Genomic DNA, 23,275 nt, shown 5'->3' with positions numbered 1-23,275 from the left:
AATGCCTTTGTCGAGATGTGTTAGTAGATTTCTTATTTTTGTTAACAATCCTCTGGTCGTCACGGTCGTTCCAGACTCCCGAATTTGGCTAGAACATTTTCTAACACAGAACTACAGGCAGCGGGCACCAGAGCCCTGGTCTGTGGAGACACCCCGAAGATGAATCCTGGAAATTCAACGACGTCGACCACTGGATTAAACTGGCTCAACTTCTCGAAAAGGCGTCTTTTCACGGCATCTTTATTGCAGATGTCCTGGGTAAGTCGTGAGCGCTGCGTGGATATGATCTGTGATTCTAGCGCAGTATGTGCGAGAGATGCTTCCCCAAATCCTGACACATCAGTCTAGGCGGCTACGACGTCTACAATGGGAACCTTGATGCAGCAAAGAGATCAGGCGCACAATGGCCAGTCAACGAGCCTTTGAGTGTTGTCCCGGCCATGGCTGCTGCGACAAAGAGCATCGGATTTGGCGTCACTGTCTCAACTTCCTACGAGTATCCTTACCATCTGGCGCGAAGACTGTCGACCGCTGATCATCTGACCAAGGGACGTCTGGGATGGAACATCGTTACCTCCTATCTGGATAGTGCCTCGCGGAATATGGTCGGCAAGGAGCAGCTCGCCCACGACGAACGTTATGCCAAGGCCGAAGAGTACGTCCAGGTCATCTACAAACTCCTCGAGTCATCGTGGAGAGATGACGCCGTCAAGTTGGATCGCGAAAAGGGCATCTATACCCAGCCCGAGCTCGTCCGCGAGATTAACCACAACGGAAAGTTCTTCAATGTCCCAGGTCCTCACATCTGCCAACCTAGCCCTCAGCGCACCCCACTGATCCTGCAGGCGGGCACATCCAAAGCTGGTAAGGATTTCGGTGCTCGCCACGCAGAAGCAGTCTTTGTTTCCGCATTTGCCCCGCAAGTCGTTGCTGGCAGTATCAGAGATTTGAGAGAACTTGCCAAGCAGAATAGGAGAGATCCTACCAACATCAAGGTTCTTGCTCTTGTTACTGTTATCGTCGACGAAACAGAGGAGCTTGCCCAAAAGAAATTGGCAGATTACCGTCAGTACGCCTCATTAGAAGGAGCCCTTGCTCTGTTTTGCGGTTGGACTGGTATAGATCTCGGCAAGTATGGTGACGATGAGGAGCTGAGAGAAGTCGAGAGTAATGCCGTCAAGTGAGTGATCATATAGACTGATGTGCATGAACATACTGCTTATTTGACTTCTAGGTCTACCGTTCAAGCCTATGCCCGATTCTCGCCTGGCACCAAGAAATGGACCAGGGACACTATCGCCGAGCACATCAGCATTGGAGGCAATGGTCCTTTGATTGTGGGTAACCCAAAACAAGTTGCCGACGCACTCGAGACATGGCTCACTGAAGCCGATGTTGATGGTTTCAATTTTGTGAGTCAACACAAAACCGCAGATATCCAGATGACGGCAGCTAATACTGTGCAAGGCATACTCTCTCTTCCCACAAACATTCAAAGACATCATCGATCTCTTACTGCCGGAACTCCGCGCGAGAGGCCTCTTCTGGGATGGTTACGCCGTACCTGGAGGCACTTACAGAGAAAACTTCTACCAGAAACCTGGACAGACCGGACCGCCTAGTGAACATGTTGCTGCCAAATACAGATGGCGCGCGGACGTGGCGAGTGAGGACGCGCCTGTCCCAGAGTGAGCAGCCTCGAGCTGAACGAGATGATCAAGATTCATCTATATAGATTAATCAACAATTCGATGCGAAGCTCCTACCAGATGTGGAGGTCCAGATCGTGTGCTGTACAAATGTGACTGTTTCGTCATTGGCAACTTTACTTAAGGTGATTGAATAAGGGACATAGACAAGCATGGAAATACTAAAACTTCAGGACTTTCACTCCATATATACGCTGATTGCAGATTTACTCGTGCTACAGTCTACGTTGTCTATTCCGCTTTCCAGTGATATGCCGCTGCCGGATGATCCTTAGGCGGATAGGCCAGCCCTTTGACACCATATAAATTCTCACGATATGTTCCCCCGGGGACAGCATAATCCGACCAGAACAACTCCCGTTGGCGTAGGACAGGAAGCAGTTCTTCGATGACTTCCTCAAACGTCTTGGGGAAAACCGCATAGGCGATATTGAATCCATCCACGTCTGCCTCCTCGACCCATCTTTCTAATTCATCGGCGATTTTCTCTGCAGTACCTACGACGGTGGCGCCCAACCCTCCCACTTTGATATGATTTGCCACTGTCCTCTTGGTCCACTTTGCTACGTTGGGAGAAGCCTTCGACCATCCCTCGACGGCTGAGCGGATTGCGTTCGACTCAACGTGGCGAAGTTCTTGGTCGTCATCATATTGGGCGAGGTCGATTCCTGTCCAACCTCCAAATAGGGCAAGCGCACCATCTTCAGACCCGTAACTGACATATTCATTGTACTTCGCCTCTGCTTCCTCTGTTGTCTTGCCGATTATTGGACAGAGCAAGGCAAGGAATTTGATGCTCGAGGGGTCGCGGCCATACTTGGTGCTGGCCAAAGACCTTATCTCAGCAACGTTCTTCGCCACAACCGACGGGCTGTGGCCAGCGACGAAGATGGCTTCTGCGTTTTTGGCAGCGAATTCCTTTCCCGCTTTTGAGGTCCCAGCTTGCATGATAATAGGGGTGCGTTGCGGTGAAGGCTCACAGATGTGCGGGCCAGGAACTTTGTAGTATTTTCCTACGTGATCAATCGTCCTGACTAATGCTGGATCAGTGTATACAGCAGACTTAGCGTCGAATTTCACTGCGTCGTCGCGCCATGACGATTGCCTGGAAGGAAACTGTAAGCGGCGAACGATACCCGTTGTTGCATTTGTGACTTACCATAACTTATACATGACCTCCACATATTCTTCGGCGATGGCATAGCGCTCGTCGTGCTCGGGCTGCTCAGTATGACCGAGGTTTCTAGCTGCCGAGTCAAGATAACCAGTCACAACCTAGAACCCATCGTGAGCAAGCGTCACACAGGAGTCTACGCCATGGGAAGAAAAGGTTTGGAGGGACAAAAGGGGCAGCACTTACGTTCCAACCAACCCTTCCACTACTGAGATGATCAACCGTGCTGAGTCGTCGTGCGAGATGATATGGCTACCATCGAATGATTAGAACTTCAAGACTCGATTTTTGGTGTTTCCAACAAGGTGTCCAATAAGCCCTCACCTGTTCATAAGTAGTCGCCAATGTGACACCGAATCCAAGACTCTTGGTAGCAGCTGCCATCGCAGGTACAGTCGCTAGAGGCTCGTTGACTGGCCATTGCGCACCAGATATGACGGCTGGATCACGATTTTGAGGTCCCTTGTAAACGTCGTAGGCACCCTTTGAAGACGCACATTAGCTGTGACTTCGCGGCACAACTGTTTCCAGATGGACGCCACGCAATCTTACCAAGACATCTGCGATGAACATGCCGTGAAATTTGCCTTTCTCGAGTAGTTTTGCAAGATCAACCCAGTGCTTGATCTTGTTGAAGCCGGACGATTTGTCTTCGGGATGTCTCCATAGACCAGGAGACTGATGTCCACTGCCTGTTGTAGAAGTCTCTTCTCAGCCTTTAGTAACCATAATCTGGCACCGGTGGACATACATGATTCAACAAAAGCATTGATGATGAGTTGTTTCTTCTTTCCCGGCCTTCCGTTCCTCACGTTATTTACGGCTTCGGCCATAGTAGAAATCTGGAGCAAAGACGACTGCTCGTTATCGATGTTCGTCGGCGATGCTTTTTCCTGTTGACTTTGCTACTGTTCTACACGTGCAGATGTTGTACGACCTTCCAGGCTTCCACCAGGGGGTGACTTTCTTTATAAACATGGTAGCAACGTGGACCATGTCAAGAATTGAGTTTCGACTTGGGTACCAGCAGCTATCTGGTTATTTGGATCGACCTCGTGTGACAGGTGGGGTATATGTCGCCATGCGGGGTGTGATAGCGACTTCCGGCTTCAGCCCGCATGCCGATCATCGTAATTTATTGGAAACAATGCCGAGTAGTATCAGACCGCATAAGCAAGTCAAACTGCTTGCAATAACACTACCATCATCTCATCTCTTCTGTAAAAGGTTAGGGAGGACCGTCGTCGATAAACCAAAATATGTAGTGGTAGGTATGATTCGGGCCTGGTCGGGCTGCGTATCCGTGTTTGATATTCGTGACGACTAATTCGATCTTAAGAACAAGTTCTTAGTGAAGTATCGTTTGTACTGAAGATCATACCTTAAGCATTACGAAGCACTTAGGTGAGTGTTGTTCAATATCAATTTTGGACAAAAGGCGTGGGGTCGTGTGCTTGCGGTACCCTCCTATACGTCACGATTCTGTACCATATCAAGCTTGCAAGGATGGAAATCCTTCCAGAGCTGGCCACTCTATATATGTATGACTCTCATGTGAGTGGGGGTCGCATTTTGTCGTGATCGAATACAACATCCTGCGACGGCGGTATAGCAGATTGTGCTACAAAAGATACAGATTCCCCACAAGGTCTTCAGCACAGTGTATACCCTTGAGTGCACAGCATAGAATGGCTTCCGAGATCATACTCAGGCCGATAGACGTCGAGATTCAATCACAGGCCCCGGCCATGAGCAATACAAGGGCACCAGTACAGCTAGCAAAGATGGCTTTGCCTTCCCGAAGGTCTGACACTAAAATACCACCTGAACTCGTGCACCGCTTGCACGATCAGACGCTTCGTCTTTCCTTTCCTCGCTTAGTTACAGCTTATCTGCGTCTCTGCGCGTGCTACCTCGTATCGTATGTAAACATGAATTCCACCACTACAGCCCTTCCCACCATCGCCAGTGAACTACTTGGTACAGCCTATCTGCTCGGTCAAACGACCTTCCAGCCCTTGCATGGCCGGCTTTCTGATATTGCAGGTCGCAAACCAATGCTTCTAGCGGCGCTCTCGTGTATCATCGTAGGAGGTCTGTTCTGCGGATGGGCGCAGACTCCTCTGTGGCTATACATATGCCGGGCATTGAGCGGTGTTGATGGAGGCGGGATCAGCTCACTGGTCTCCATCATTGTTATCGACCTGGTCAGCCTCAAAGACCGAGGCAAGTTTCAGGGACTGATATGCATTAGAGATACTGTTCTACGAGGAGATATAGACCGTGGACACGCTTCGAGGACTGGCACAAGTAGATGGTCTAGTAACGCAGTCGAATATGCAAGACTTGGATGATACACAAGTAAGTCCAGAAGTTTGTTCGAAGCACGAAGGGACATATCCAAGCTGGGCGACACATCTGTATACGTAGCACACCTAAATGCAGAAAGCAGAGCCTAAATATGTGGCACAGCGGTAGCTACAATCTGAGCTTCCTTTGAGAGACGTTAGAGATTATTCTTCCTCACGAAAGAAGAAAGATGCCCTCGGCATGCCTGCTAACACAAGACTCAATGCGATCGTTATTACTATCAACAACAGTTCGAACCCACTGGGTCAAATCTGGTAATTGCCTGATTCTTGCTAATGCGAGGGGGTCATCTCGGAGTCGCGTATTGGTGAGGCATACGTATTGTTGCTGTCACCAGGAGTACCCACAGACTCACTCAATTCCAAAGAAACCGGCATAACTAAGCTCGAAGCGTGCTTGACAGCAGCCAAGAAAGCCAGAGCAGCACCTCAACACATATATAGCTCGGCCATCCATGAAATAGTTGTTGCCAGGCAATCGCGCTGTAAATTTCACTGTTTCGCCATAGTACAGTAGATAAGGTGCCCTATTTGCCTCACTGTGGCTTCTGTGAGAAGCCCGGAAGTTCGGCGGGTAAAGACGCTAGGTAGTCTTAACTGGAGCTAGTAGAAGCCAATCTGTCGTATCTGCATCATCACGAACCAATCATGACGCTTTAGAAGCTTTGAAAAAAAAAAACACTTTTATTGCAGCGACTTGCCTTCTTGCATTGGGACACTTGGAGTCGAGGAAAAATGTGAAGACATGCGCCAGAGCACATAATCTACCCATCTAGCATCCCTTATCGCAGCCTCGCCAGATCATACTGGAAGTAATAGTTTTCAGACTCCCTGACTTCGGTCCCGCCGGATGCAGCTGCCTGCTTGGATGTGGCTGAAGATGCAGGCAATCGTCAGGCGATGTATGTCTATCAGATGGATGGATGTCGACCTTGTATATTCGATACTCTCATGATGTAACCCCAGGTGGGATTCATTCAACGCTGGAATTGTCTAGAACTCGGAGAATCACTCACCCGCCATGTAAGAATATCTCCGATGATTACAGTGTTGTGAAGGACAATTTGGTCGATTTTGCAGAACGGAGTGTGCAGGTGTTCCAGGGTCGAGCCCACGATGCCAATGTCGATGTCTCGCTCGTCATGAGATGTGGAGGAGCGAAACCCACGAAAGCCTGAGGAGACAACAAAAAGATACGAAGCTAATTTGCTGCCATTCATGTATTAGACGACCAATATGAGCATCGGGAATGTTCTTAACAAGCACGTTATAGGCGTAGAGGTAAGCCACTAATCGAGTTTTCCTTCACTTTAGCAGCGTCACGTTCATGCGCTGACGTAGTGTGGTTTACGATGTCGCCAACGTTCTCACGGCAGTCTGCGACAAATGATTATGTTATCTCACCAGGTCAAGAGCCGCGCCCGGTGTCTCACAATGTCCTCGGAGTTACAAGTGAACGGAGCTCCAGATGCTTGCAAAAGTCATGCTGCTCTCTGTCAAGACACTGTGAGCCAAGCATAATCTCGCAGGCTAACGTATAACGGCGGCTCGTTTAGGCGGCGTTGTCGTCAAACTTACCCCCAGGATTTCTTAAATACTGATCCAGATTAATCGCGAGCTATTGATAAAAGCGTTGCGCCATGTGGTCATCCAGACTGCCGGATCTCAATCTGTGCACCAAATCTCTGCGACATACGCTACCTTGGCACTTTAGACTGCCAAGAAAGCCTATACATAACGTTCACTTCCGAGAACATGTTGGCTAGACACGGCAAACACTATCAAGCACGATGCCAGCCCTTCGATTATCCTTACGAGGGTGGTTGTAATTGATAAATCTTATTAAGCATTTGTTTCAAGCACAAGTCACTGCTACAACTCAATCCTTGGCTATTCTCATTTTGATACGATAAGTATTCAAATATGCCGGTGAATCCTCTGATGCGCTGGCCGTACGTACTTTGCATGCCATTATAAGAAAATTCGCCGACTTTGTTCCGTCAAGATGCACACACAGTTCTTTCGTGCTGTTACGCAGACTCTCACCGGCGAGACCACCGTGGCCGAAGCAGCTGGCTTGGTTTACGGTCTCATGCGTGATGACGAGCGTATTGCAATGTTACAGGGCGCCTGGTCGCTTTCCCACTATTTATCACAAGGACAGCTCACCACTGGACAAATGGTCCCATACCCGGCGTCCACGTCGCCTAGACTTGGTATCCCAGGGTTTCATATAGTAGATGGCCCTAGCGGCTCTGTGGTCGGTTGTTCGACAGAGTTTCCGAGTCCGCTCAGTCGAGCAGCGTCATTCGATTGTAACCAGGAACGGCTCATTGTGCGTCCACATCCCATCTCACAATAGCCGATGTGAAATATGTTGCTGACAGGTCTTGATAGGGCGAGGCTATTGGTGCGGAAGTTCGAGCTCTAGGAGGTAACCTGTATAGTGGAATCTGTCTCCACGTTACACGAAACCCGGCCCGAAGAGGCACACCGGAGAGCTATGGAGAAGACCCACTCGTTGCAATGAGCATGGGAACAGCCATAGCTAAAGGTGTTCGAACGCATGTCATGGCAGGCATTCGTCATTCCATATCAGATTCAACTATAACCCAGCAACAGTCAAAGGACGCAGCATCGGAAAACCCGGCCGCTGACGAGCAACTACTGCGGCACCTATGCAGTTTTCGAGATGTGGTTGGGGATAGCGGAGCGGAGGCTATCCTGTGCTCTAACAGCTCAGCCAACGACACAGTCCACGGCAAGAGCACATCAATGCTGAAGGCTGCCTTTCGAGAAAGGTGGAAGATGCACGATATCGTTATGATCAGCAATTTCAGCGAAACTTCCCCGAACCCCGTCACTTCAGTGAGGGCTGGTCTCGATGTCGAACTCCCCCGTGGAAAAGGAAGAACGACATCAGTCGAGCTCGCTCTCGAATACGGCACACTCGACTGGTCTAATATCCAAAGCATTGTCGAACGGGTCATCGCAGCCCAGATACAATTCTGCCGTCGCACATTGAAGGCCTCGGTTCCAGATATCGGCGTAGTTCGTTGCAAGCGTCACATAGACCTCGCCCGCCGTGCAGTAGCAAATTCCATGGTTCTGCTCAAGAACGAGCGCGACTTCCTGCCACTATCAGACTCCACTGGGAAGAAGGTGGCACTCCTCGGCGTCATTGCCGACAGAACCAATGATCATGCTGAGGAATCAGCACACGTACACACACCTTCTGGAATTAGCCCTCTAGCTGCAATCAGTAACGATGCCCGGAGTACGATTCAACACAACAGCGGACATAAGATCGCACAGGCTGTCCAACTTGCTCGACAGGCCGATACCGTGATCATCTTCCTAGGGTCGTGTAGAGGTGGCCACGATTCAGCCGTGTTCTCAAGATACCACGTGGGATTCTCGCTGTCGTCTTTGTCATTCAAACAGCCCTTCCAATCTCGAAGTCATAAGATTGAATCGCCCAAGATGCGAAGGTCAAAAACTCGAAATGCTGGAGTGTTGGATACCAGTGACCTTGACCTAGCACGAGCTGTTCTGGAAGTAGCGGGGAGCAAGTCAGTGGTCGTCGTACAAGCAGACAGTAGTGTTGTCGTTCCAGCCTGGTTACGGCAGAAGTGTATGGCAGTTCTCTTTGCGGGCAACAGCGGACGCCAATTCGGCAACGGCTTAAGGGACGTACTCTTTGGCGTCCGCGAGCCAGCTGGTAGACTGCCATTTGTCCTCATGGATTCCGAGAGACAACTGCAGGAGTGGATCGCACGAGACGATAAAGCAATTGACGATGGGATGTGTGGGTACCGAGTCTTCCAGAAGTACAACCTTACTCCAGCGTACCCCTTTGGCTACGGTTTGGGGTATGGTGATATCTCATTGGGCCCACTATGGTGCAAAACGCATGTGACAGACTCGACTTTCAACGTGACCGTTCGGGCGGAAAACTCTGGCTCGACACAGTCGGCAGCGGTGGTACAAATTTACGGATGTCGCGAGACTCGACGGAAGGACAGTGTAGCTTCCACACGACCAGCCATGTTCCTTCTTGGGTTTTCCAAAGAGGTTTTGCTACCAGGGCAGACAAGTGAGATACCAGTGCTCTGTCGTGTGGAGTCACTAGCCGAGTTCGACTCCGTCACGCAAAGCTTGACTGCACGTGCAGGATCATATGAGCTGTACGCTTGTAGGTATGAAGGAGACATGTCTGGAGCACATCAAGGCACCACGATACCACGCGATATACACTACTAGGCCAGCACTCCTCACCACATGAATGACTTACGCGTTTCCGACTAAATGCTGACATGAAGACTCCTTTGATGCGCGCTTCTTGTGTTCATGACACTTTTAGTGATATATAATTATAGATTCGAATTACTTCAATAATAGATGAATACTCACACAGCCTATGTGCTTGCTTGCAACAAAGATCTATCGAGCCGTGACCTTGCTTACAACGTATATCTACTTAGTCATACCAGTGGCGTAGCAACGTCTTGAAGGAATGCATACGCTCTACTAACTTTTTAATGGGGATATACTCAACGACGCATTTCCCACATACTTGTAGCTTTAGCTATTCCCATTCTCTCCACAGCATCTCCAGTTGTGTTCCCCGTTCCACATCTGTACCGCCGAGACTACTCATTGAGGAAGCTTGACGCGCGTACTTATCGCTCTCTACACCATAGGGGGTTTCATAGGTACGTCCACTCAACGAGCTGCTGTAGACTGTCTTGTATGCTGGCTCTGGGCCATAATGAATGCCCATGGCGTTAGTCATGTTATTGTCCAGATTGCGGTAGAAACTGCTTTGGGCGTATTTGTATTGCTGCTGCATACCTCGCAGCCTTATCGAGCTCACAATCCGGTTCACTATTGGGATCGTTTCCTTGTACACTTGCAGCCGTTTCGTGCGGTAGGCGATGAAATCGGACATGGCCGATTCCGATGGCATCACGGGCTCATTGTTTATGCCGCGCCGCTTGCTTTCGTCCACACTTGCCGCGCAAACCGTTGCCCAGCGAGTTCTCATGTTTGCGGAATACATCTCGCACATATGGTTCCCAACTTCCCCTGAAAAAGTGAAGTAGCGACCCAGGGCACTGTCTTCGATGGCTTCATGATAGCAGGACTGACACACAAACATTACGTCGTTGTTAAGCACGACCGTGTAGAATTGTGTCTTCTGGAACTCCATTTTCGTGCAGAATGGGAGATTAGAAACATTCTTGACGAATTTCGTGAATTTTCTCTTGTTGGGGGTGTGTAGTGCGACGTTGTAATACTTCATGTAGTATGAGAAGCGTGGAGACTTTTTTGAGAAGTCACAACTTCTGGTTGATGATGCATTGGAATCGTGCTTCTGCGGTTCGAAGAGATGCTGAAGTCCAGAAGCGCAGATCACACCTGTATAACAAGTGGGGCAGATGTCAAAGTTATCGCAACCACCTTTCAGCGTATGCCATGTAACGCCGACGAGATCACCCCTCTCGCACAGCGGTGTCTTCGATTGGACTTGGCAAGTGTCCCAGAAGCGCTTGAGGTCACGGAAAACAAGAGCTTCCTCTAACGCTACTATGAGAGGTAAGATGGCTAACTCGCAGGTCAAGTCATAATCTCCCTTGCTGTAATCAAGTGGAGCCAGTCCAAATTCGGGGTCAAACGCAGTCAAGGCAACGTGATCCAGATAGCATTGTTCACATGCCAGAACCTGAAGCTTGCCTCGGACCCCACTGCACCACTTGCGGGACTTCGCGTTCACTGCAGTCAGACCAGCACAAGCTGGAGAGTTCAGCCGGTCCTTTGCAGCAGCAACGAACCCAGACCAGTCGTTTCTCGCAGAGCAGGCTGCCAGGGCTTTCTGGATGTATGGAACAGAGATGTCACATGACCAGGTAGCTTCGGGTGCTTGTATCTCTCCGTATTGCATGAAATGCCGCTTGAAGTCTGTACCGACAATGAATGCTTCGTAACAAGCTGCACAAGCAACGAAGCCAGGAATGGCGCTATCTGTGGGTGCGAACCACTTTAGGCCCTCCGACGTTGGCCCATTGACCCCAGTGACGCCATAACACGACGGAATTGCGACTCGTGATTCCATGTAGGACTTGGCGATTTGCATATCAGAGGTTGACGTGGCGAGTGGCCAGAGAAGCTCTGTCATGCGGGGAACGCCAAACATGCACCGAGCAGCTATCGTACCTCCAAGCTCGAGTCCGCCCTGGAAAGATGGTTCGAAACGGCTGCCTCGAATGAAATGCTCAAAGCAATAGCTACAGATGGGGAAGAGAGGAATGTCGACGTGCCGGAACCAGAAAGAGTCGTAGAAGAGAATGCTTGAGTTTGGACACTCCGCGCAGACGAAGTACTCATGAGCAGTGTCGCTTGGAATGTTAGATGGAGGACTCGAGGCTACCAAGTAAGCTCCATCAGACGCAAAGGTTAGGTGCGGCGATAGTTCTCTAGGCATTTCTCGGTATGCGGTTAGAGGTGCATGCGCTGCTGGTGAGTCTTTAGGCATATACTGATCTCTTTGATTAACGCTGGCGGTCTCTGTAGTCAAGCTTGGCTCATGGACATTGCGTTCGGTGACATCGTGCTGATCTTGGCGCGGATATTCATCTACGACCGAAGCAGGGTATGCATTGTGTGGCTGCTGATGACCACTGTCTAGTTCAGACGGTGAACCAGGTGCCGTGGACTCTTCCACGTATGGCGCCACGTATAAGACTGAAGGCTGCGATACCTCGCTCACCACATCGTAGGGCCTACGAAGCTGCTCATCCGAATACGTCTGCCAATACTGTTGGGGAGGAGCGTCATACGGTACGTCCGTGGCAGTTACAGTTACAGTAGCATGTTCATTTGTGAAGACCGGATCATGTTGCTGGGCCCGCCAGGTCTCGATTTGTTCCTGTGGCCCGCCTGATGATGACGCTACTGGTCGTTGATGTTGCTGGTAATTTTGATCATTGGGCCCTGTAGATTCCTCAGCATGAAGGTCCAGGCGCTCCAAAAGCCTGATTGGTACGTCCTCCATGTCTTCCGAGCGGACTAGTGAAGCCGCCGCCGATGCTGTTTGGGACCGAGGATTGGATTGAACCTGCTGCTGGCGCTGCTGTTCTCGGTTGATAGAAAGCTGCTCTCGCTGGAGCTGTTGCTGCTCGCGCTGAAGCCGAAGCTGCTCCCGCTGCTGCTGTAACTGCAGTCGCTGGGGCTCTTGTTTCTCCTTCCACTTTTGCAAGTTTTCTTGTTGCGTCGCACCCTTACGATCAAAGTAAGCCTTCGTATTTGCTCGGGCAGCTTCACCATCCTTTTGGCCTTGCTCTACCTGCGCTGAGAATTCTTGGCGCCATTCCCGCTGCTTTACACCTACGACTAGACGTTCCACTGCCTTCACGCCCTCATCACCGATGTATATACGACCTACAGTCTTGGCGGCTCCGACCAGTACACGACGGGCAATCCGCTTGCCAGGTTGACCCTGTGGTGGAGCAGTAGACGAGGTGGACGGTTCTGCAGCGACAGGCGAGGCAGCTGACTCCTGGGTCAGCGATCTGTCAAGAGTTGGTGGTGCGGAGACCGTGTGCGTCAGGTATTCAGGTGGAGGTGAAGCCACTTGCACACTGCTTGGACGGCGTGGGAGAGCTGGGGGTGGTGGTGAAGTGGATGTTGTTCTGATCTCTGGATAGAACCTCGGATCACGTGAATCTGTCCGCGAGATGCCGGGCTTTGAGGATAGCGGAAGCGGTGGTGGCGCGGAATGCGAAGCTTGCCAAGCCCCGGCTTCGTGAATTGGTGGTGGTGGAAAATTGGTCGGAGTCACAGACGAGGCGCTTCTTCTCGGCGGAAGTGGTGGTCTGTCCATAATAGATTGGAACAAACGAACCGATGACAAGCAGAGGATATTGTCATATCTACTGAGGTGCGGAAGGGATCTATAAAGCACTTTGCGACGGACGCCTTATACTGTAGAGCCACATCTTGGCACGCCGATAGTCAGACACGAGAAGCCCGGCGGAACGCCATAACGCCCTGTCCCCACACGACAAACCACGCCAGCGCGTAGTTTGGACAATTAAAGCTAGAATGGACGCAGTTCTCGGACTAGCTGGTCCCAGACAAGATCGTACAGAACTGCATTGAGAGAGTGTAAGCGAGGATGTCAAACGCGCAGGGAAATGGAAGTGTCAGAGATCTGCGAATCTAACCATTTCTTGCGCCTTTTCTCTCCATTGGCGCCTCATGCGAGTCGCATTCCAGATGCCAATACTTGATGGAGACAAGCAACATCGGAAGTATCGGAAGCATCGGGCAGAGGCACTTCAATTGCTTTGCGGTGCCTTCGCATATGCTTAGTACTCCGCGGCGGCGTACCTAAACGTGGAAGCGGCCGAGGCGCAGCATCTAAGCCTTGCTTGTTGCTCTCCTTTCGTACGAGTCGCTGTGCAGTATGTCTTAGCCGACGAACAATGCTGGAATTAGGACCACTTATCTCGTCTCCTACAGCGTATTCGGCCGCTAGCTATTTTCAGGCGATTCAGTCAATGCGATCTTCACGCCGACTTCCTCGACGGGTGAATAGCCAGCTCGCGCTCCTGCTTTCATCAACGACACGTTCGATCACAGCGTCTCAGTACCCCTCATGCAAACGGTTTTTGATTTCGGATCCTGCGCCCCGCCTCCTGCAGAGGATGCAGATCTGATGCACCAGGACTTGGCCATACGCCTGAGCTGTAGAAGCCGAGGTCGATCGAATGGCCTGTCGACCATCACGTTGGCCAGTCGTGGAGGCTGAGCTTTCCTGCGACTGCTCAGAGCACTCCCAGTGATCTGCACAATCTCAAAATGTCTGTAGCACTGTACAAGCACCTTCCTACTGATCGCTTAACTACACGAAATCGTAGTAGAGCGCAGTCCGTGGTGGCAGTGAATCATCCTTTGCATATGACTCATCAAACCATTGCAAAAAGTCGTACATTCGTGGGTCTGTCTCCGTCACTTGCTTGATCCATGGTTCTTGAAGTATGCGTCACGGGTGAACTGTGATGTCGTCTTGGCCTTTCAGCAGCTCATCTGACCGTGTGAGCAATCGGAATTCTAGGATCGCGACCTATAACGCGCAGCCTGAATCCTTATACAGCTGCTTAGGGATACAGGCATAGCAAAAACTAATAAGGCTAGCTGAGGCACAGAAATCTGACTTCGGGGTAACGCCTCATAAGTCTCCTTTTTGTGAACATTTCGAATTGAGAGTCGCTCATGTCTGTGCTTTCTAATAGCTGCGATCATAAGCTAGCACGCACTTTTGCGGTGACTGATGTCTGCGCAAATATTTGATGTGAGGTGTATTTGATCTGGTTGGTCAAGACGGATATCAGAAATAGCCCGTCCCTGCCGGGACACTCGATACAATCGAGGTCGAATATCCCACAACATCCAGCCAATTGCCAATTCTTTGTTTAGTAACGTCTTCCAGTCGCAGTGCTACCATTCCACCAATGAACATCCGTGCGCATGGATCGCAGTCTGGTCCGCACGGCTATTCAACCATGACCCTTCAACCATTACATCACGAAGAATAGAAGCAAGATTTTGCGCTATCTATGGTGGAAGAAGAAGCCACGTCCTTCATAGGTCGCGCCGGATTGAACATCATTGGAAACATGTAGTGTAGCGTTGTGAGTATATTCACAGACTGGTGGGCACTGGGGTCCTGTGCAGGCGACATTGAAGCCGAGAAAGGAAGATAGCGCATTTGCGACTCAAGCGTAGATGCGAATAACTGGTCGCTGATGATTATGCTCCGGCCGAGAACACCTGAAGCTGGCCAAGGTTCAGCAATAGTCTCAAAACATCGCGCCTTCTTGAGAGTCACGGCTGTAGAAGAGAATCGAGCGTGTGTCTTTAATAAAGGTCCGTCATTCCAAAACATCGTGATCAATGCTTTCGAATTCTCTTCCCTTGGTATAGGTGGCATCGGGAGACCTAGATCGTTGTAGACTTCCAGATCCTCTGGCAGTCTTCCAGGCTTGCCGTCAGCTGAGTAAGGAATGATATCGAGACAGTGTGCTCGTTTGAAGTGATCCAACCACTCGTCATTGTCAGCTGCTGTTTCGGACTCTATGGTGCTTGTGCCGAACAGAAGAAAACGGGTGCGTTTTCGCAGATCTTCATCGGAGACTACAGCACCTTCAGCAAACATTTGCCGCACAAAGTCTTGCAGACCTACGGCAAGAGCCTCGTGAAGGATAATCTTTGGTGGTGGTGATGTGAGAGAGGTGTTCGTCACTGGTCTTCCCTGCTAATTATTATAGAACGATGATGTAGTCAGGCAGGTTCGCGACACTTCGCGGCCGAGGAGAAAAGGTGGATCCGCAGCGGCCACCAGTAGGCTTACCGCAGAATCCAAGCCCCTACAACCCCTCCAAGACTCCATGCGGTAGCCATGCTTGAAATTTATGGCAAGATGACTGTTCCTTTCTGACCAAGTAGTGAAGCGTTTGCTGCAGAAGCCGCAACGACTATTGACGAACTCAGCTTGGAGACACCAAGTTTCCATATGTGGTATCATCTCACATTCATGCACCGTTCTGAGATGCTGACGAAGGTGATCTTTACGGTTAAATATCCTCGCTTCGGGTGGCCTGGCCTGACAGGAGCTGTGGTTGTGGGCTTCTGTATGATCAGCCGTAGGCTCCTGTTCACCGCAATAAGAACAGAATTTCTTCTGTGTGACGGAATTTTTTGTGATCGGTGCGAAAGGACAGCAGATATATCTCTTCATGGTCAGATGTTTCGACGCCTCGTGCCGCGTCCAGTCTAATTTCATGGTAAATGCGTCTAAGCAGAAAGTACATTGGTAGATCTTGCACTTCGATATCCTTGGTGCTGCTTCGCATTTGCCGATTGTTCCAATACAGTCGGAGCCGATTTTACCAGATGCCACCAGCGCAACTCCAGGTGGCGAAATGCATCTAGAAGCCTTCGATGCTGTAGACAATGTGCGGAGATTTGGACCAGAGGCAGATCCTGGCTTCTTGCTTCTCCGACGGGTGTTGATAAACCAATTGTCTATTTGTCGGATACTCAATCCTGCCTCGCAAGCTAAAGCAGCCTTTTCATCTTCTTTCGGATACGGGTGGTCATTGTGGGTTCTGATCCAATCCTTAAGAACCGCAGAAGCGGCAAGAGATACCCTGTTGTTATGCTTACGGGCAGGAGTGGTGTGACGACTCTCTTGGTCTCCCATATCGTTGCCAGCACAGTGCTAGGATGACTATGTAATTTCTCGATATCCGCGTTGTTGATAAGGTTTGATCATAATTTAGGTCTAAATTCTCGCTGTACTACTGCCCGCGTACCAACATGAAGACAAGCAGATATCTATAAAGTAGCAGATAATTGGTCGCCATTTATGGTAGGACTAACATGAGACCGGACCGATGCGAGATCTTAGGACAATATGCAGGATGGTCAGGCGCCTTCAAGTAACTCTCCCTATTTGTGAGATCCGCCTATTAGAGCTTACCTGTGGTGAGCCGTGGCCAAGCAAAGCTCAGGTACCCGCCGCCGTTGAACGATGATATCGCTGTATCCACACTACAAGTTATGGTGCTGGTGTCACAGAATTGCGGCGCGACACTACCCCTGCGCCAGAACCTAATTTCGTCGCACTTGACAAGAACAGCATGTCAAAGCATGATAGTAATGATAACAAATTCTTCCGTTCAACATTACCATCCAAGGCGATAGTGCAGTCAGCGTACCTTGATAATCATGCTCCAACTCGCGGTGCGATGATGGGGCTCAGCGCTTTGCGGTTTAGCGCGAACGGCATTTGGCTGCCTGGACGCCCGCGTACGCCCTACTTGACATGTGGTTTGGAATAGATTAACACCGCACAACGCGAAGCCCGAGATAGACGGGGACCCTGGCCAAAATCCAGTGATATTTCGGCAGCCATTGGTTAATACAGTAGCATCATGACTCAAAACAATCTTCTTGGATTTTTATGATGCGTGAAATCCGATTGTGAATAGCACCAGGACTGATTGGAGCTTTCTATGACCACAGTGGCCGTACTTTAGCACTGTTGTTTATCTCATGTATCTTGCGTAAGTCAGGTACGCAATTGTACTCGTTTAATAACGAACCCCATGCAGTGACTTCGATGATGCAAGCACCTAGCAGGAAAATCCAGGCTTCCTTTCCTCTGTCTTAACGGGGGTAGCTTTCTACTTCCCGAATTGATTGACCGATCTCAATGTCTAGTGTAATATCGAGACCTTTCGTATCCGCAGCGGCAAGGGGCTCCTTGGTGGCCGGTATGCTCTGAGCAGCCATCGTCGGTATTCTCGTGTTGCTTGCAAGTGAAAATGTGACTCGAAGGATAGGCGTATGGAGGAGAGAAGAACAAAAGAACTGTGTCATTTGTATGTCATGATCGATTGCAATAAGAAGAAATCAAACATCGAGAGACAGGCAATTTGTCAAGTACAGCGTCTTGGTTTTGCAGAGATGTCGATTAGGGCGTAAGTCATATGAGTAAGCCTTTATGTTATACAAACCCATCAGGACCTACCGTCTTTTGTCGTATGGCTGTCACATTCATAACGAAGCTCCACAGTAACAAGATTTGTGTTTGCATGAGTGTATGCAATGTTGTCGCTCGGGAGTGGCAGCGTTCATATACGTCGTCTAAACCAATCATATATCCACACGACTCAATGAGAAATCTGCATCTGTGCATGTTTCTTGGTCTTCTGGTCCGTCAAGACTCACAAAGACAAGCAGGTTCTGAACGCTCATGTGAAGGCTTATCCGTAGATTTGTGCATGTACAGAACTTGTATAGTGCAGGCGAGCTGGGTGCAGGTGGTCAGAGCTTAGAGGATCGAAAGCACCGACTAAATTTCGAAAGCTTGTTGTCGTTGAAGGAACAGCGTGCCAGGCGCACATAGTGCAGCACAGCACCACAGTCTCAATACCTTACCTTATATTACCAAGATAAGGTATGCTTGGCTTACGACGTGCTCTCTGGCTAGCATGAGTACAAGTGTGGACTAATAACGAACTGATGTCGGTTGAGAATGTAAGAGCAGTATAAGTTGGTAATGGAGTAGTTCCTGATGTGTGAACCAGTAGATCAACAGCTGGAGAACGGACCACAAACAGTGCACTGGCAGCGACCTGTGCTACCCCGTGGAGTCAAAGTCATGAGTCGTTCATCACAAGTGCGGTATAAGTACAGTAAATGTGAGCACAGCACAGCGGATTTAATGGAGAAACCTTATTTGCCAGTGGGACTTTTAGACTCTTCAACGGAGGTGGAACCTCGAGCTGTCATACGTGGTTTGTTAGGCTGAGCCAATCATGTCCTCGGGGTGACTGGATCCTGATCTCATTGGCTGTTGTTGTTGTTGCCTGTCGTCTACAGTATTCGTTCTGCCACCAGCTGTCGTTGTCCTCTCTACACTCTGTGCATCTATCTATGTCCAACAGTCGTACTACAGAATATGACGATAATCGACGTTACTAAAGATTTATCGGCTTTGTTCATAAAGCAAGCTGAAGCAACTCCAGATGCATTGGCCCTAGAAGATGAAACCTCGAGATACACTTATGCACAATTACGATCAAAGGTCGAATCTCTCTCTCAGCGCCTCCGTGAGCATGGAGTCGGTCGTGATCGTCTGGTAGGAGTGCTTCTAGGACGTAGTGCAGACTACGTAATTGCTTGTCTTGCATCACTTCATGCTGGCGGAGCCTTCCTGGTTCTGGAGCTCGCATACCCCGGTGATCTTCTCGCCGAGGTCATCGAGGACTCTCAACCGGCTGTGATAATTACTCACAGAGCCGAAGTTGGCAAGATTACGGCCAGTGTTCCTCTTATCTGTCTCGATGAACCTGCCAGCTCTGCAAATGGTCATACCCAACCACACTCGTCAATATCATCTGAAGATGATCTCGAGAGACTGGCGTTTGTTGCGTACTCCTCAGGCACCACCGGACGACCCAAGGGAATTGCCAATCCTCACCGAGCGGCTGTGCTTTCTTATGACCTGCGATTCGGCCTATGCGACGTTCGTCCCGGAGACCGTGTGGCGTGTAACGTGTTCTTCGTTTGGGAAATAATACGCCCTCTCCTACGTGGGGCAACTGTTGTCGCTGTCCCTGATGAAGCAAGCTATGACCCAGCAGCTTTGGTCGACTTGCTATCGTCTAAGCAGGTCAGTGAAACCCTGATGACACCGACCCTTCTAGCAACAGTGCTATCGCGTGATGCAAATGTCGGTGCACGCCTTCCAGATCTCCGGACCTTGTGGCTCAATGGTGAAGTTGTAACCGTTGACCTGGCTCGTCGAGCCCTGAAAGCCATGCCCAAAGTCCGTCTTCTCAACTGTTACAGCGCATGCGAAACTCATGAGATCGCTTGTGGCGACATTGGAAGCATGCTGGATGTGCTGGATTCCGAGGCCCTATATTGTCCCGTCGGTCCACCCATGGACTTGGAGCACACCTATGTTCTGAGTGAGGATGGCCAGAAAGTCAAAGCTGGCGATGCTGGAGAACTTTTCGTCGGTGGCTCGCTCTTGGCCCGCGGGTACCTGAATCTTCCGGAAACCACTGCCAAAGCCTTTTCGCATGATCCGTTCTCTTCAGGAGAAGGGGCTCTGATGTATAAGACGGGAGATCTTGCTCGCATCCTGCCCTCTGGATTGCTCGAGATTACTGGTCGCGTCGGCGCCATGATCAAACTACGTGGTTATTCGGTTGTGCCTGCCAAGGTTGAGAAAGCAATCGTCACTCATCTTGCGGCTAAGCAGTGCATCGTTGTAGCTCATGGCGAAGGCCTTGATCGGCAATTGGTTGCATACGTCGTTAAGGATTCTGATGCAGGAACCGACGTCATCGACATCGATAAGTCAGGTTACAGCCCAGCTGCGCGTCGCACCCTCTCCCCATATCTTGCCCAGTATATGATTCCCGCTGTCTGGGTGGAACTTGACGAATTACCTACTCACGAGGTCTCCGGAAAGATTGATGTCAAACGTCTTCCAACTCCACCTACTCCCGAGGTAGACAGCGTGAATGGGAAGAAGGTTGAAGACGATCCGATCAGTGTCGACGCAATTGCTCAGATATGGGCAACGACGCTGAACACGCCTCGTAGTGTCATCACACCGGAGCATAGCTTCTTCGACCTCGGTGGTCACTCTCTGTCGCTCGCGAATCTCGCCTCGAAGCTTTCCAAACATTTCGATCTCCGCATTCCCATCACTCGGCTTGCAGATCCGCCAACTCTTGATGGTCACGTGCAGACTGTTCGTGATGTGAGAGATGGATACACTGCTGCTGTGCAGGCCGATTTACCGGCAGTCCTTCGTGCAGACTCAGTGCTCGAAGAAGAGATCAAGCCATCTAACAAGATGATGTGTCGAGTGGATCAAGCCGACACGATACTGCTGACTGGTGCAACCGGTTTTCTGGGTGCTTTCTTACTCAACGATCTTTTGGATTCTACCTCAGCTAAGATTCTCTGCATGGTCCGCTTCAGTGAACCGTCCGACGACGACCAACCCAGCGGATTTGCCAGGATACGTAGGAACTTGCTTGACTTGGGTCTATGGCATGATTCCATCATGGAACGCATCGAGATAGTCCCTGGAAATCTTTCACGCAAACACCTCGGCCTCTCAATGGACGCTTTCGAGTCACTTGCGAGTCGTGTGCAGGTCATTATCCACGCTGCAGCCACTGTCAATCTGGTCTACCCATACGCCACTATGCGAGCAGCCAATGTAGGCGGTACAAGAGAGATTCTTCGACTGGCTTGTCTTGGAGGTGCAACTGTGCAATACATCTCCACAAACGGTGTACTCCCGCCTTCCCAAGAAGGTTGGCCTGAAGATACCATACTTGACGTGGAGGAAGTCCCGGAGAAATTGTTGGATGGGTACGGGCATTCGAAATGGGTTGCCGAGCAGCTTGTCCTCGAAGCTGGCCGTCGTGGGCTGCCCATTCGTGTCATGCGAGTCGGAACTATCAGTGGTCACAGCACAACTGGAGCAGCGAACGCCTGGGATCTGTTCAACGCCTTGTTGGTAGAGTCAATGCGTCTCGGATATGCTCCAGACGTCGAAGGCTGGAGGGCCGAAATGACGCCGGTCGACTTCGTGAGCAAGGCTATCATTCATCTGTCTAACCAAGTCCAATCAAAGCAAGCGGTGTTCCACGTTGGAGATCCAGACCCTGTTGACACTAGGGATGTGTTCGAGGACCTTGCAAACCTAGGATATCCGACGAAGAGACTGGGGTGGGACGAATGGGTTGCGCTTTGGACCAAGGAGCGTGGATCACAAAAGGGTGGGGACGGTGCCTTCACCATTGATATTCTTCGCGGCGGTATGCCATCCGTGGACTTCTTGAGAGGCATAGTTGTTCTCAACAATGCAATTACCAGACCACTTCGAATCGTGGTCGAGCGACCTAAGGTCGACATTAATCTGTTGGAGACGTATACCCGGCACTGGTTCGCAAGAGGCTGGTTGCCTCGGCCTCCGTCACGTCAAAATTCGGTAGGCGGATCAGCACGTTCAATCCGAACCGGAACTCTCAGCTGGCGTGTCGCTGTAGTGGTGGGCGCGTCTTCTGGCATGGGAGCTGCCATTGCTGCCGCTCTCGCCAGAGAGGGATGTCATGTAGCTCTTGCAGCTCGGCGACTCGACTCACTGGAGGCAGTGAGGCGCAAACTGATAGTACGCGAGGGTAAGGTACTCGTCAAACAGACGGATGTGACAGACAGAAAGCAAGTCGAAGACCTCATGCAGACGGTAAGGCGCGAGCTTGGGCCAATCGATATTCTGATCTCATGTGCGGGAGTCATGTATTTCACAATGATGGCGAACGTGCAGACTGAAGAGTGGGACCGCACCGTTGATGTCAACTGCAAGGGCTTACTGCACTGTCTGTCTTCGACGGTCCCAGGCATGCTCGCTCGTGGGAGCGGTCATATTGTTGCCATCTCTTCCGATGCCGGGCGTAAGGTATTCCCTGGCCTGGGCGTATACTCTGCAAGTAAATTCTTTGTGGAGGCAACCCTCCAGAGCTTGCGGCTCGAAACAGCGGGTACTGGTCTACGTGTCACAAGCGTGCAGCCCGGAAACACAGCCACAGACTTACTCGGAATGTCGACTGATGCAGAAGCTATCAAAAAATACGGCGAGCCCTCGGGCGCGAAGATTCTGGATTCTCAAGATATTGCGAACTCCATCATCTACGCACTCAAGCAACCAGCACATGTCGCTGTAAACGAGATTCTGATCGAGCCTCGAGATGAGCCTATTTAAACAACGATTTACGAACCTTGCGGGCGGTCATGTTGATGGGGATCCGAAGCATTGTGGCCTCAAAGCACATATCAGGTGTCGTAAAGAACTTTTGGGCCAATGGGTCCCGAAGTGGTAGGTATGACACAAGGGAGATTAAATAGAGACATGTAGCTAAATCGAATCGCTCAATCCCACACGAGCTCACTCGGGTTGCCCGGCCTTTCTCTACATAACATCATCCAGTATGCTGTTAAATAGTACTTCATGATTTGTTGTCTGATTCATGACCGTCTCCTACAAAGCACCTGATGTATATTGTACGATCTACAACGGAGATCTGCGGTCGATGGTGCAGAAAGTGGAGGCGGGCTTGGCGGCGTGGATGACGCGGATCCCCCAAAGTGGTGATCATAATACATACAAGTACCTTACATACCTAGATATAACTGCCAGATCAGCATACACGCAGTATGCAACACTGGGATTCGTTAGGACTACACAAGACCCGTAGTGTCTGATATATCTTGTAACAGTGTGAGCGGAGTCAATTCGCGACATACCAAGTACTAGCCAATACACTCGCTGCCCGCCCACGACCTAATCTGAGAACATGCGTGGAAAGATGATCGCTCCTGCCGTAGGCACATCACCTAAGACACCCTAGGACAACTCAACT

The 23,275-nt window shown here is 50.4% G+C and overlaps 4 protein-coding genes across 4 annotated transcripts; 2 read left to right on the top strand and 2 right to left on the bottom strand.

The window, feature by feature from the left end:
• Positions 1-1,940: 1,940 nt before the first annotated feature.
• On the bottom strand, positions 1,941-3,716 carry AAFC00_007124 (uncharacterized protein; the record flags this gene model as incomplete). The annotated part of the gene is made up of 6 exons (XM_069347185.1): positions 1,941-2,814; positions 2,869-2,984; positions 3,070-3,135; positions 3,208-3,366; positions 3,436-3,575; positions 3,635-3,716. The coding sequence occupies 6 exons, from the start codon at positions 3,714-3,716 to the stop codon at positions 1,941-1,943; spliced, it is 1,437 nt and encodes a 478-aa protein (XP_069200062.1).
• A 3,541-nt stretch (positions 3,717-7,257) lies between these two features.
• AAFC00_007123 (uncharacterized protein) lies at positions 7,258-9,515 on the top strand (the record flags this gene model as incomplete). Its single annotated transcript, XM_069347183.1, has 2 exons — positions 7,258-7,587; positions 7,650-9,515. The coding sequence occupies 2 exons, from the start codon at positions 7,258-7,260 to the stop codon at positions 9,513-9,515; spliced, it is 2,196 nt and encodes a 731-aa protein (XP_069200061.1).
• A 325-nt stretch (positions 9,516-9,840) lies between these two features.
• AAFC00_007122 (uncharacterized protein) lies at positions 9,841-13,134 on the bottom strand (the record flags this gene model as incomplete). The annotated part of the gene is made up of 1 exon (XM_069347182.1): positions 9,841-13,134. The coding sequence occupies one exon, from the start codon at positions 13,132-13,134 to the stop codon at positions 9,841-9,843; it is 3,294 nt and encodes a 1,097-aa protein (XP_069200060.1).
• A 5,649-nt stretch (positions 13,135-18,783) lies between these two features.
• Positions 18,784-22,617, top strand: AAFC00_007121 (uncharacterized protein; the record flags this gene model as incomplete). Its single annotated transcript, XM_069347181.1, has 1 exon — positions 18,784-22,617. The coding sequence occupies one exon, from the start codon at positions 18,784-18,786 to the stop codon at positions 22,615-22,617; it is 3,834 nt and encodes a 1,277-aa protein (XP_069200059.1).
• Between the last annotated feature and the right edge of the window lie 658 nt (positions 22,618-23,275).

Source organism: Neodothiora populina (assembly GCF_041146345.1).
Source record: "Neodothiora populina strain CPC 39397 chromosome Unknown canker_contig_8, whole genome shotgun sequence".
NCBI classification, from domain to species: domain Eukaryota; kingdom Fungi; phylum Ascomycota; class Dothideomycetes; order Dothideales; family Dothioraceae; genus Neodothiora; species Neodothiora populina.
The sequence above is the reverse complement of the archived record's forward strand: the minus strand, read 5'-3'. Positions and strand labels throughout refer to the sequence as shown.